We start from the raw sequence: 14,911 nt of genomic DNA on the forward strand, positions 1-14,911 counted from the left end.
AGTCTTACTGGTGTCATACTGATGCGGAGATATGAGCAGGGCAAAGGTGTGACGTGTGACGGACGGACGGCCGGTGGAGGTTTTCATAGTAAACTGCTCCCTGACGGTCGCAATAACATTGATTGAAACCAGAGTAAAAAATATCGAGATGTTACCCTAAATCAGGGGTCTTCAACAGGGGGTCCATGGTCCTCAAGAGTTACTACAGGGGGTCCTCCAAATCTTTGTGTTTTTTTTATCGGTGTGATAGAACTTTTTTTATCGGCTAGGTGCTATTTTAGGCAAAGGGGTTTGGTGAAGAGGGGAAAAGAGCAGACTAAAAGTAGGCCTACAGAGTGAAAGGTCAAGTTTATTAAGTATTGACAGTTCAAGTGGTTAAATATCTGACAACACAAATTGACATGAATCCAAAATACACTGATGATTGTGCTGCCAAAAGATTAAACTATATGGAATCTATGAACAGGTTGTACTCTATTCAGTCCAAGCACAACAATAAAAGAAAAAGGCTCAACCTTTCCAACATGAATGTTACAAATCGTTTTTATTTCATGGTCACTTTTTGGTTTACATGTGAATCAACATGTTGTACTTTTAACAGAAACAAACACATCTAGTTCCTGCCCTAAACACTTTAGACAAGAACCTTCATTTACTGCTCTGTCAAAACTCAACAGTCTCTCAGATGTTCCCAGTAACCTTAAATTGTTAACATTTCTTCGTAGTAAGAAATAACATGACTACTGGTGGTGTTCAACTATCTTCTTTGCGTGCTCCAGCAGAGAGTCATATCGAAGCGTCTTACTCGTCCATGCAGTTGGAATTCCCTGAAGCCCAATCTATGGAAATTAAAACACAGTGGTTACACAGTTATACTACAGTTATATGTTGGTATCAACATTATTCCATTCAATTACAGAACCAGGCATTTACAAAGCTGTTTCACAAGTATACTTTTAAATTATTTTGCCACTGAGCAGACTTCTAATAACTCAAGTCCTGAATGAATTCATCAATGAATACATTAAACAAACAATCAATCAATGACCTGTACTGGTGTTTCAAATCTAGTTTCAAAATAATCCTCTACTAAACCTAGAACAAATAAAGACCATTTCAATATCCATTGGTATAACCGCAGAAATGAGAGATCCCCATGTGACAACATCATGCTCTTAGTACCTGAGCCCCGAGACAGGCCCCGATGAAGGAGCCCCGGCTACTGGTGCATCCCCCGCAGCTCATGGTGTCCCTGACAGCCTGGTCATACTCCGTGGCAGTCAGGACCCCATGCAGTGCTGCTTGAAATGCACCGGGCAAACCTGAAGGGATAAAAGTGCAGTGTGAGTGAAGCAAGGGAGTGTTCGTGTTTTATGCTGCAATTGTAAAAGGTTGCTGAGAGTTAAAGGGATAGTTTTTGTAGCATTCCTAAGCCAATCACTTGAATACCAGCAGTGGCTTGGTATGGAGACACAAAGAGCCTGCTTTGTTCCCTATGGAGACCCAAAGAGTCTCCTCAAATGATTTGCTTAGGAATGCAACAAAACAAAACATATCAATGAATTTAAGTCTTGAACACAGACATTTCTACAGTAATAGCTTATCAGAAGTACGATGTTGCCAAAATTCAAGAGAGACTATTGCGGTTACCTCATGTGTTTGGAAACATAGTGGGGATTATCTCCTGGGGAGTCTTGGACAAATTATCCTTTACTTGAAGAATATGCCCTGAAAAAGAACCAAAAAAATATAACTTTTTACTGACAATCCTTATGCCAAACCCAAAAGATGTAATTTGTGTGTGCGTGTACAGTAGACAAATTGTGCATAGATTTGCTTAAGAAATATAGCACTGCCTTCATTGTCAGATTAAAGAAAAACAAATGGCATTGTAATATTTTATTTAAGGAAAAGCCCCTCCAATATGATGGAGACCACCATTAACAGAACATACAGAACAATAAACCCCTGAATGCCATGACTGGGGTCACATGACTTTGGTGTGATGAAGTGAAAATGCTGTGGGCCTCACATACCAACCACAGCTTTGTCCAGGTCCTGAGCCTGCTTTCTGTTCGGGTCACTGAGCTGCTCAACCACCGCTTCCAAGGCTTTCGGATCAGCACCATTCAGGATGAAATGTTCCAGGAACCTGGACAAATATTTCAGATTGTCTTTATTAAGTGTGCCTATGCATAGCATGGGCAGACTATTGTTATCGCTCATATTTATTTATTTAGGTCTTTCTGTCCATACTTTTCCCCAAAGTTTGCCACGCTACTCCTCCCACAGTTTTGGCACCACACACTCGCGCCATATGTCAAATCGACCGGCTTACTCGGGAATCGTGTGCTAGTAACTTGCTAAGAGAAAGGTTCTATAGTTTAATTGATATTAATTTATTAGTGAATTAATTTTCCCCATTGACTTAGAATGGGACTCGCCAAAACTCACATTCAATTATTTTTCTCTCGCAAACCATAGGGGCTACAGTTTCAAGACTTGGAGAGGAGGTTCATAATGATTTCAAGGATTAAATAAAAAATAATAGTGTCATTTGGCCTCATGGTGGCGCTATAACAGCCCAGTTTACGTTTTGGCCTGTAACTGTTGAACCGTAGGTCGGAAAATTAAAATTATTTTTTCCCTGGATTCCTTGGGTCAAGACGCATCTCCCCATATAGGCCCCGCCCATTTGCGTCAGGATAGATTTTCCGCCATCTTGAATTTTCTCCAAAACACACTTTTTGCTCCTTTTCCTACATATTTTCTTCAAATGTCTTAAAAACCGGTACACATGATCTATGAAGCCATGCGATAAACATAGTCAAAGGATATTTCGATAGTCCGTACCGTTCGTTCGTAACGTGCTTCCAAAGTTTGCGGGAGGGGCCCGTTTCGCAAACAATAGCCATAAATCACAAACAATAGGTCGAGTCAACACTGAATTTCAACCACAGGTCGGGGGTGGCATACTCAACGAATCCCCAAAAGCATTTCCACTTCGACCCCTAGGGGGCGTCACAAACGCGCAAAACGTAACCGTTTCGTGCCAGAACACGTTTTTCGAGGGGACCGACCCTCTCACAACGAAACACGGACGACTCGGCGGACGGTCTCACGGTCCGAACCGCTGCACGAGGTCGCGCATTTAGCGCGCTGCAGGCACACTTGTCAAAATTGACTCTGTCAATTCTAGTTTTTACTACCATTGTCAGCAAGATCCCCTTGTCTGCAGCGGTTGGTTGGTTGGTCCTCTGTTGGGTTTTGTGCATACATTAGATTTGATGTATTTAGCCATAGATAATGGACACCCGATTTTTTTATAATGCTCACCTAGAAGTTTTGTGATTGGATACATTAATACATTACATTATTAAAATACATTTTAATTTCAAATCAGTCTGCCAGTGCCAAAAAGACGATTTCTATAATAAAATTGTCTTTTTAACTATGGCCTTCCCTGCCAATCGTCTTTAAAAAAAAAAGCAAATTGCATGTTTAACCCCCATACCAACCCCATCTTTCAAACATGGCAGCCATGTTTGTTTACATTTGAAGAAAACATAAGGGCTGCTATCTCCTGAATGCCTGAACGGATTTTCATGCGTGCACATGCACAAATTCACTATTTTTTTTAACACTTTGTACCCTTTGGTGGCAATATAAGAGGTCCCACTTTGCATATGGCACTGAAGTTGTTTTTACAACAAGGGTTCATATTTTAGATTGTAATTCGAGAAAAGAAAAGATGAGTGTTAAATATTTTTAAAAAAGTTCATAGTCAATGGGTGAAACGGATTACCGATGAAACCACCGTTATGAACCCTCTTGTCAAATATACTGACCTCGCTGCTGCCAGAGTCTCTGCCACACAAGCGTCATTGTTCTGTGTGACACGGACAGCTTTCTCCACCTTTTCCAGCATGTCAGGTTTCCCTGCATAGCAAGCCACCACAGGAGCCAGTTTTGCGATACCATCCACCTGGCAGTCCGTTTCACAACCTGAAGAAATGCAAAGTAACATTACAATGCTTGCCTTTTGGGATACCCCAGTTATCATACTTTACTTACACTAGTCCTTACCCGTTCAAAGATATGAGCTCTGAAATGATGTGCAGTGTGTGGGTTATGGGATGTGCACTGTGCACACAGTATATGAGGGATGGAAAGTAACTTTAACTGGTGCTTGCATGATAATATGTAGGAGCATCAATGTAAGAAATACCCGTTTCGTTTAATTGCGACCGTAGGTCGTTGCGACCATAGGTCGCATCTTACTACAGAAAGCTGCTCGAGGTGTCCGTGCGTCAGTCCGTCACACGTCACACGTCAGTCCGTCACACCTCACACGTCACACTTTTGGCCTGCTCATATCTCGGCCACCGTTGGCCCGATCCATGCCAAAATTTCCACACAAACTCCTTGCCTGCCAAACTACAACCTCCAAGGACCCCCGGAGTTCCAGGGACCCCCAGGTCCCTGGGGGACCCCCAGGTGTAAAAAAAATACCAAATGTGCAAAAATGACCAAATGACCACCCCAACGGAGCTGCTCACGGGGAATTCCTGGGGACCACCCACTCCTGGTGCTCCAGAACGGATGCAAAAGTGGTGGCGCCCCCAGTGGAGGACCCCCTGCCACTGCAGCTCACATAAAATGCCGTAACTCAGGCTAGGAGCGTCCGGGAGAGCCGGGGCCAGTACCTATTCGTCCGCCAAGGCAACGCGGACAGCCCACCCCTCATTTCTCACATGGCCCTCTTCTAGCGCCACCTACAGGCCGATTTTTAAAACACATTTTTGGCCACTGCTCCTACAGTTTTGGCCCGAAAATCACTACACAGTATGTCTACACTCATGTCATCAACATGGATCAGGAAGTTTATGGAATAAAAAATGTTTGCCCTATTTGTGGAGATAAGTGACCTACGGTCGCTTATCTCCCGATTAGGGAGTCTTACTGGTGGCTACAGAGATACTGTGTACCGATCTGCATGATTTTTGGACAAAATCTGTAACAGGGCCAGACAACAGACCCCCCCCCCCCCCCCCCCCGCCCGCCCGCCCGCCCACACACACACACACACACACACACACACACACACACACACACACACACACACACACACACACACACACACACACACACACACAGAGCTGGTTAAACATGTTGCCTCATGCTAGATGCAGAATAGATATGCCTCAAGCTAGATGCAGAATAGATAGTAGATACACCATAAAAATGCTAATATACAGCATATGATTTGTGAAAGTGACAAACGGGCTTCACAGTTATGTCAGGTGTGTTCATATGCTAATGGTGATGCGATTTCAGATCAATTGCTCCAGCCACTGAGGAGAAACGCTGTGACAGACACTCACTCAGACAGACAGACACTCAGTCAGACAGACAGACAGACAGACATTCCGAAAATTATATGTTTGATATAGATTTAGCATTGCAGTTTTACCCGTTTCCTCTTTGCCAGCGTCTACATTCTTCAGGAAGTTCTTTAAACTTCCATGTCTCCATGGTCCCTCAATGGGTAGTTGAGGTCTTGGGCCTGGTATAGCAACAATAAATAAATACATATAATAAAATGAAAAATACAGTTATGCCATTTTATGATTCTTAAAAGCAGTCATTATAAAACTTAACCCATAGTCTACCTAATCATTATGAAAATAGGAATAATAATCAAAGTTTACTTTAACTAGCCCTTACCCGTTCAAAGATATGAGCTCCAAAATGATGTGCAGTGTGTGGGTTATGGGATGTGCACTGTGCATACAGTATATGAGGGATGGAAAGTAACTTTAACTGGTGCTTGCATGATAATATGTAGGAGCATCAATGTAAGAAATACCCGTTTCGTTTAATGGCAACCCCCCCCCCCCCCCCCCCCGCCCGCCCACGCACACACCCGCCTGCCTGCACACACACACACACACACACACACACACACACACACAGAGAGAGCTGGTTAAACATGTTGCCTCATGCTAGATGCAGAATAGATGAGCCTCAAGCTAGATGCAGAATAGATATAGATACAGCATAAAAATGCCAATATACAGCATACGATTTGTGAAAGTGACAAACGGGCTTCACAGTTATGTCAGGTGTGTTCATATGCTAATGGTGATGCGATTTCAGATCAATTGCTCCAGCCACTGAGGAGAAACGCTGTGACAGACACTCACTCAGACACTCACTCAGACAGACACTCAGACAGACATTCGCAAAATTATAGTATAGATGTCATTATGAAAATGTCTCTTTTGTGTACAAATATACTTTCATCCACAATCTCATGTTTAATGAAGGGAATATGTTCCTCTTCAACACCAAATTCCTTACCTCCTCTCTCTCGGTAAGGATCATTGACAGGTGTATCATACTCCGACCCGGGTCCAAAGAATGTTAATGTGCGCTTCTTCAAATCATCAACATTTAGACCTGGTCAAATAGGGAATAACCACATTGTAGATTCTTCACATCAAACATTAGACTGACACAAAACACATAACATAATTAAATTGCAATAATGTGAAGATGCCTTTTGAAGTCATGTGTCTATTTGAATCACAGAGCTAGGCTAATTATATTTATTTATTTATCAGGGACACGGCACATTAATCAACATGTCAGTTCACATCAATGTAAATGGGCCAGAGTTAGCCATAACCTAATTTTCATCTGTAGTCCCTGAGGAGGCTGTAAAAAAGTGGTGATAACTGATAAGGCTATCCATACAAAAACATGTACATAAGATACATTCAATACATACAATACAGTAAAAATAGCAAGGGGACATAATTATAGCAAATTATGAGTGACACCAGTGACAGAAGGAGCAGATAATTACCCATGATTACACATTTGATTTGCTTAAGGCCACCTCTTAAATTTGAATTTTAAAATAGTAATAGTAAAATAGTAAATAGTAAAATAGTGAAGGGGACTAATTATAGCCAATTCTGAGTAACTCCAGTGACAGATGGAGCAGATAATTACCCATGATTACAAATCTGATTTGCTTTAAGCCACCTCTTAAGGTTGAATTTGAAGTTGGAGGTCTCTCTTCCTTCAGTAGGGAGACTGTTCCATTGATGGGAGGCTCTAACAGAGAGGACTGTTTTACCAAACACACTCTGTCTGAATGGAACCTCGCTCAGTCCCCTCTGGTAGTTGCCCTTGTTGTTCTGCCACCACTTTCACTTTGTTTTATAAACTGTTTCAATGGTGGAGGTGCAAGCCCATTGAGAACCTTGAAAACAAGACAAGAATCTGCAAAATGCCTAAAGCTCTCAAGGTTGACTCTGTAGTACACTGCTCGCATGGAATATATAAATTAAGCTTTAACAACATTGGAGCGACAGGCCTACCTACCTCCACATATGGACAACGACTCAAGCAGGACATAGGCCTGGTCTCCATAGCAACTCTGCTTGCCCGTCTCCCTCCTGTAGAATGGGTTGGCAGACTCAGGGCGGAACTCAGGGTGAGGATTCTCGGACAGGAGACCTTTCAGCTTCTGCAGGTCATACACCCAGTGGAGAGGCTGGGCTGCAGCCAGATGATGGGACAAAAAGGTCATTCATCTGACAGAAGGAACCGGTGGAGCTCAACAGATTCCTAACAGGATTATGCAGGAAACTTGTACTTCATGACATGAGTTGCTGGCAGCAGAGAAATAGTTGAAGGCGAGGCCAGAAGAATTATGCCATGTAACCAGTTATTAAGTTCTCACATGTCTCCCCCCTTCTCCGCAGCCTCCACTGGCTCCCGGTTGCGGCCAGCACTGAATACAAAACACTGATGCTGACCTTCAAAGCAGCCAAAGGTATATGGCTCCTCCATACCTCCAAAACCTGATCAACCCCTACACCCCCACCCGTTCACTTAGATCAGCCAACACAGGGATGCTGACAGAACCCTCGCTACAAACCCCAGGGCAAAAATCCACTCGTCCGAGACAGTTTGCCCTCCTGGCCCCAAAGTTGTAGAATAAACTCCCTGTCGCACTTAGAACAACAGACGCACTCGCTAGCTTTGGACTGAAGACTCACCTTTTCAGACTCCACCTAGCACTACTGTAACACTCAATGACCATACATGAAGCTAGTTAGCGTTTGTTTTTAGGTTTTTTAGAACCTTATTTTCTTGACTGATTATATTGTTTTCTAGATAGATATTCATTTGCATTTGTTAAATTGCTGTTGATGTACTGACATATTATCTTGTTTATTATAGTGATTATTACCTGCTTATTGTAAGTCGCTTTGGATTAAAAGTGTCTGCTAAATGCCTAAACTGTAAACTGTATGATTGCATTCAAAACAAGATGGCTGGGTCCTGGGTGTCATTCCATCATCATGTGACCATCATCATATACTGTATCTGATGAAGGTCGACCTGAACAAAACATCATTATATAGTTTGTTGAAATAATAGTCCTATTTTTTACAGGAGCACAGCAATGTCAAATGAAATTCCAAATACAATTGATGAAACAAAAAATGAATGATGAACAGACATCATTGTGATTGTACATCTTTTGGGTTAATAGCATTCTGATTAATTAGTGTTTACCTACCTGCTGCATCTGCTACAGCTGATCCAATTATGGCCCCTAGAGCTCTGTCGGCCAGAGCTAAAGCCATCTGTAACGAAAGTGCAGATCAATAATTATAATTATTTTAAATACACTTAATTATGCAGCACTACAGCAGTGCAAAATAAATATCACATGGTGCCTGTGAACATGTTAAACCTCTTTTCTCGTTTATAGTAGGTCTACCTTTATTGGAAGGATAAACCCCTTGAGATGATGCACCATCTCATTTTCGAGGGGGTCCTTATTGCACAAATGAACATTATATACAAATACAATACACAAACAACAAAATACATCCATAAAAACGGACAAGATAAGGTCTCTCCCCACCTCAAGTACAAACTTGGGGAAGCCCGCCCCCGTTAGGGCGGTCCCTCTGCTGAGTAATATTACAATGAAAGCTTAAATACGTGTTTAACATAACATTAAAGACAGTGCATGATGCAAACATTTGGTAAATATCGTCTTACCGTTGACTCCTCTACCAGAGAGATCACTCTTCAGCAGTGTTATGAAATCTGCTGGTTCCTCCTACGGAATTGTCAAAGGTCCAAAAAGAGCGCACCACAGTTATAAGAGCGCACGTCAGAAGGGCGAAGGCGCGCCTTGCATGCACTGTATATACGACTGTATGATGACTGATCAAAGCATCCATAATCCCTACCTTTACCAGCCGCAAATAATAATAAATAACAATAAAAAAGTGACTAACACAATAAATAGGACATTTTGCATAATGCGTAGGTTTACCAACTTTTGTACTTTTAATAGATTGTTTTATTTATTTATTATGTAGAACATCAAGTTCCACAAAGTGATATTAAATCTGAGTTATTCTTCTGCCCTGTAAACCAACATATGGTATAACTGAACAGGGTATTTGTACATTTCTAACCTTACAATTTAATTACTTTTTAATAAGACCCTTTTATTACCAAATTGTCAAATATTAAATTAAATAATAATAAGGTAGACACTGTGAACATATCTGTATGACCCTAATTACACTGTAAATCCTCAATGCTTAAAATAAATGTCATAATGTGTGGTGTTTATCACATTTAATTTATAAAACTGGCCATTTGAAATACCATTATTTCCACAAATAACCCAATAACTGCATGTCAAAAAAACAACACTGGAAAAAGCAGTTTTAAATTCAGAACATTGGATTTATTTATTTACAGAATATTTACAGATGAATTATTGTATTGAGAGTAGTGTATGCAACTCTCTCCTGTCTCCTCTCTAGGAAACTGGACAGATGAGATGACCTGTGTAAAGGAAGAGCTCTTATTTGGCCCTGTCATGTCGGTGTTGTCTTTTGATTCCGAAGAGGAAGTGTTACTGAGGACCAATGACAGCACCCTGGGTCTGGCTGCAGGTGTCTTCACAAGGTTATTTACATGACAAATGCTGTTAATTATAGATAACATTGTCTGATAAATTATTGCTAGCTATTAGTTATTTCAGGAGAGAGGCTACACTGGATTTTGCAGGTAACATTCTAAGAAAAGATCCAGATGTACAATATCACTATAATGACTGTAAAATAAATGTACTAAAACAGACAGAATTATTTCCTGTTCTTATTATCTGCATGTGCGTCTTTCTGTAGGGATGTGAGGCGAGCACATCATGTGGTCGAGCACCTAAAAGCTGGCTCCTGTTTTATAAACAACTATAACATCACCCGTGTGGAGGTTGTGGCAAAGACAAACACTGCCATTCCCTTAACCATACTTATTTTACTAGTTATTACTCATTTCAAATGTATTTTTACTATGGTACTATGGTACAACGGTTTATGTAAGGTTTAGTAAGGTTTTTATAAGGTTTAGGCAAGAATAAACAAAGATATACACACACAAAGGGTTATTTCTTGAACAAATTACAAATCTGGCATCAGTATCTGTCAAAACACCACAAATCAAAATAAAAGATGCTCAAGATTCCATATTTGGTTTGACAGATCATAGTGACTACATTCTCTTCTTCTTGGGTACAGTTATGGTGGCAACCCGTCTCTGAGAAGGAGAAACAAATGAGATATAATATAATCATGCATCCCACCAGTTTTCATGTGACCAAAACACAGGAGCTTTATTGAAAGGAACTATCTTCATCTGAACTGCCAAACAAACTATAATTATATCATTCAAACCTTTCTCGCAGGCCTCTGGGGTTTCTTGAACTCTGCAGACTCTGTATAATGTAGAAGCAAGCGTTAAAGGGATATGAAACCCTAGGCTGAATTTGTAGCTTGTTTCCTGGTTCGGGTAAAAATTACAGCAGGATAATAATATAATAATAATCAAGTTAATTAGGGATGTCCCGATACCACTTTTTTGCTGACCGAGTACAAGTACGAGTACTTCATTTTGAGTACTCGCCGATACCGAGTACCAATACGAGTACAATTAATAATACAAAATGTCTTTAAATTACTTTTTTTTTATCAGATGTTCCTCACTTTCTGGCTGTATATAACACATTAAATTGCATTGCTTTCCCAGAACATGGCACAACTGCCACACATTTCACTTTTTTTTCAGGTTTAGCCCATGGAAACTCCTGTACAGTGCATGATCTTCTAGATCTGCTATGCTCAAACATTTTGTATTTTTACTTTTGATACTTTAAGAGAGAGAGAGAAAGGCGAAGTGGCGGAACACACAGGGTACTCGGGCGCTTTGTGAGCAGTATCTGACGAGTACCGATACCGCAAAATAGGCCGGTATCGGGGCGAGTACCGATACCACGAGAACCGATACCACATCCCTAAAATTAATAATGAGCGTGTTAGTTTTAGGTGTACCAATGTGCATTGACAATACTGCCTATGGTTGCATATTAGTAGACCTGTAGACATTAAACTTAACTTAACTAAATATCCTTTATCATAAGTAACCAAGCAAGTATATTCCCAATTTCTATGAGCAAATTAATACAGTATACAGTATATATTTTTAATGACTAGTGTATAATAGAAGTACCCTGTCTCCCTTACCATCTGTAGGAGGTAGAACTTCATTGTTCACCACACTGGCATGAGGATCCTGTAAATGCACAGACACAGACAACCACATAAAATATATGTTACTGGTAACTTTACAGGTCACTAATCCAATTTCTGTCCTGTATAGAGGAAGTTCAGAAAAGAACAAGTCCTATGATTAGAATTACCGGTACAAGTGTGTGTGCAGGTGATAACATATATTCTTTTACACTAACCCAAAATGGAAATTTTGCCTTGGGTTCAAGAAAATAAACCAAACGCTTCTGTATAATACAAAAAACAAACAGGGGTAAATGCATTGGAAATGTGCAAAGGGGACCAATTGCAAACTTCCAGGTTTTAGGAATGCAAACTGTAACACTATTAGACTTTTTAGAATCATACTCTCTCCTCCCTGTGGAACACTCACCTGGGTTTCTCTCAGCACAGAGAAATGGTTCAGGCCTTCCACAGAGACCTGCATGCCATCCCGGAGCTTCTCTGAGCGGCTCTCCCCTGCCGACACGCGCACCTTCATGGTGTGGAAGGGTGTCTGCACCTCACCCACTCTGAAATGCACTGCCATGCCCTCAAACCAAAGGCTGTCACACACGCCCTCCTTGAAGCCCGGCGGCTCATAATCGGCAGGCGTGACTGCATATTAATCAAAGGACAGGGAGGAGATGGTTTGGTTATCCAATAATAATGCATACGGTATGTAATGAATGGAATCCAAACTACTTTGATGACTGCATCACTGCAATGAACAAAAACGTATCTCACTGTCATCGTAATAGAACAGTTTCATGGTGAGGCCGACGTCGTTGGGGAGAGCACCCAGGTTCTGCATAAGAAGGAAAAGCTTCCTAATCAGCAGCACAGTTGCCTTTTTGGTGTTCTCCATTGTCACCTGCATCTCTACTTTCTTGTTCCTGTAGTTAAGGAGTATAGTTTGGAGCTTAGAACATCAAAGGTTTGCTTTAGGACGGGATTGCATTTATTGACACTGGTGTTATTCTGCACATACGTAAATGTCATGCCAATTTTTGTTCTATAAAGCTTCAAGGAAAGAGCAGTGTTTCTCAATCTTCTTTGGCTTGAGTACCCCCTTTCCCAGATTTCTGAATCCAAGTACCCCCTTTACCCGACAACAATGTTTTCCTTATAAAACTGCAATTAAAACCATAACTAGTGGTATATGATGCCATGATAACCCCCCCTTTCAAGAATATAATGTCTCAAATAAGAAATGGAGTGAGAGGTGCCTCCTGAACAGATTTATTTTCAACACTGTGGCCATAACATTTCAGTCCAGTTTTCATATCAATAACTTACATTCAAACATCATTCAAACACAAAGTTGCCTGGTACGATGTGTCATCATTAAACATAACATAATGTATAGGCCTACTTCTATTTTTCTTTTTTGGGGGCATTTTCTGAGTACCCCATGCAGTACCACCGCATAACCCTAGGGGTACACGTACCCCCATTTGAGAAACACTGGCCTAGAGAACTCTGAACTGCCTAGAGAACTCTCCACCATAAATTCCCCTGAGGTTTCATTACTTAATGGGAAGCACAACACCACAGAATAACTGTTATCAGTCTACATTCACATGTGAAGAATCCAGAGCCAAATATCTTATCTTGTTCTATTCCCATTTCCCAGTGACAAATCAAGACCCCTCTTCTGTGCTGTTTACCTCTTGCAGTGTACTGTGTTATAAAGATTGTTAGATATACAGTATGTACAGTACTCACTTCAGTACATCCATCTGTGGTCCTTTGTCTGTGTATTTGAATTTGAACTGGTAGGATTCAATCATGCACTGCAAAGAGAGGAGAAATGTACGGTATCTGTTATGTTTAAGAAGAAAGGATAATAGAGACTATGCTGTCAGCTGAATTGTGTCTTTTAGTTTGAAATCATCACATTCAGTGTTCAGAGGAGAACTTACATTGGGGTCACCTGAGTTGGTGTAAACCTACAATGTAAAATCACACTTGTTATACCACAGTAAATATTCAATATCCTCCAAAGGCTATTTGTTTTGCAGTCAGGAGTTAATACATTAATACAGTACAATACATACGACTATAAACAAGTGCTCATCAGAAGTTACCAAGTTAATACACGTCTTTTTTTTTTCTTGTCATGTATGTAATAGTTGTTTGCAATGACCTTACTTACCCCAATGGACACAATCTCAAGCTGTTAAAAAGGCAAACAGCATCGAAAGCAACAATTAATATTCTCAGACCTACAGTAAGGAAACAACAAAAAATTAAAATAAAAGAGATGAAACATGATACTACTTACATATCCCCTCTCGAGTGCATCAAAGCATCCCATCATCCTGGAAATAATAATATTAATTTATTTCAGTAGACAGAACTAAATTTGCAAATATGGTATTATACAATGTTACAATAGTTTATTTTGTTTTTACCATGTTACAATTTTGCCAGCTCCGGGTGTGCTGCAGCTCTCTCGCAGAATCTTGACACACTGATCTGATCAGGTAAAGTGAGAGGGAAGTACATTTACAGAAACGATAAAGGCCTTTATTCCATGACTATCAAAGAAGTGTTTATTTATTTTTTACCTTCCAGATATCTAGACCTATAGGCGTCCTCTGGGAAGATCCCTCTCAGGTAGGTGATGGAGGACACAGCCACAGCCACCATCCTCTTAACGAAGACGAGGGACTCTTGCTCCGTTTTCAAGTCGCTTTGGAATAAGTTGGTCCACTACATTATGACAGAAAAGGACAAAAACATTACAGTGCAGTTTATTTGTATAGCACATTTCATATACAGTAAATCTGAGGGGTCTTTAACGTTTTCAGGCCAAGGACCCCTTAGTTGAGAGAGGGATGAAGCAGGGACCCCAACTACACATAGTATAAATGTGTGATGGAGATTCTCATCGATTTCATAGATAGATTCATAGACTTGTTTGACCTTTTGCTCTGAACTTGGTCTGCTCTTTTTTACCTCTACACCAAACCTATTTGCCAAAAATAGATGATCTACAAGCTCTCAACGCCTCGCGCTGCGAGGCATTGAGAGCTTGTAGATCTGCTATTTTTGGCTGAAGTTCTCCTCAGTGTATAGGAATGCGAGGGTTCACTTGTTCATTTAAAAATAATTATGCTATCACACAAGGATTTGGTGGCCCCCCTGCAGACCCCTGATATACAGTAAACTCAACATTCTCAGATATAAAATAGGCTACAGCATTGTAGAACCCTCCTCCATCCACACATTCACAAGCTAGCCTACAT

General features: G+C 40.7%; 2 protein-coding genes across 4 annotated transcripts in view; both read right to left on the reverse strand.

The window, feature by feature from the left end:
- Positions 1-480: 480 nt before the first annotated feature.
- LOC308286222 (crystallin J1A-like) lies at positions 481-9,158 on the reverse strand. 3 transcript variants are annotated; one of them, XM_080727186.1, is made up of 10 exons: positions 8,807-8,852; positions 8,603-8,669; positions 7,396-7,572; positions 6,364-6,462; positions 5,474-5,566; positions 3,849-4,005; positions 2,037-2,152; positions 1,651-1,728; positions 1,183-1,322; positions 481-839 (listed from the first exon to the last, which is right to left on the reverse strand). In XM_080727186.1, exons 1-10 carry the CDS (start codon positions 8,843-8,845, stop codon positions 741-743), a joined length of 1,065 nt encoding a protein of 354 aa, XP_080583312.1. In that variant the 5' UTR covers positions 8,846-8,852; the 3' UTR covers positions 481-740. The 3 variants fall into 3 exon arrangements, with proteins under 3 accessions (XP_080583312.1, XP_080583314.1, XP_080583313.1); XM_080727188.1 differs by having other exon boundaries at positions 8,780-8,832; XM_080727187.1 differs by lacking the exon at positions 8,807-8,852 and adding an exon at positions 9,094-9,158 and having other exon boundaries at positions 482-839.
- Positions 9,159-10,605: 1,447 nt separating this feature from the next.
- LOC308284894 (HORMA domain-containing protein 1-like) overlaps positions 10,606-14,911 on the reverse strand; it is a gene marked incomplete at both ends in the record, with an annotated part of 4,778 nt that continues 472 nt past the window's right edge. The window contains 10 exons of the mRNA XM_080725619.1: positions 10,606-10,650; positions 11,620-11,682; positions 12,052-12,275; positions 12,405-12,553; positions 13,386-13,453; positions 13,583-13,609; positions 13,816-13,836; positions 13,945-13,981; positions 14,075-14,138; positions 14,231-14,375. Coding sequence (XP_080581745.1) covers positions 10,606-10,650; positions 11,620-11,682; positions 12,052-12,275; positions 12,405-12,553; positions 13,386-13,453; positions 13,583-13,609; positions 13,816-13,836; positions 13,945-13,981; positions 14,075-14,138; positions 14,231-14,375 — 843 coding nt within the window. The remainder of the gene's footprint in view (positions 10,651-11,619; positions 11,683-12,051; positions 12,276-12,404; positions 12,554-13,385; positions 13,454-13,582; positions 13,610-13,815; positions 13,837-13,944; positions 13,982-14,074; positions 14,139-14,230; positions 14,376-14,911) is intronic.

The sequence above is a fragment of the Nannobrachium achirus genome, assembly GCF_963921795.1.
Source record: "Nannobrachium achirus genome assembly, chromosome: 5".
In the NCBI taxonomy this organism is placed as follows: Eukaryota; Metazoa; Chordata; class Actinopteri; order Myctophiformes; family Myctophidae; genus Nannobrachium; species Nannobrachium achirus.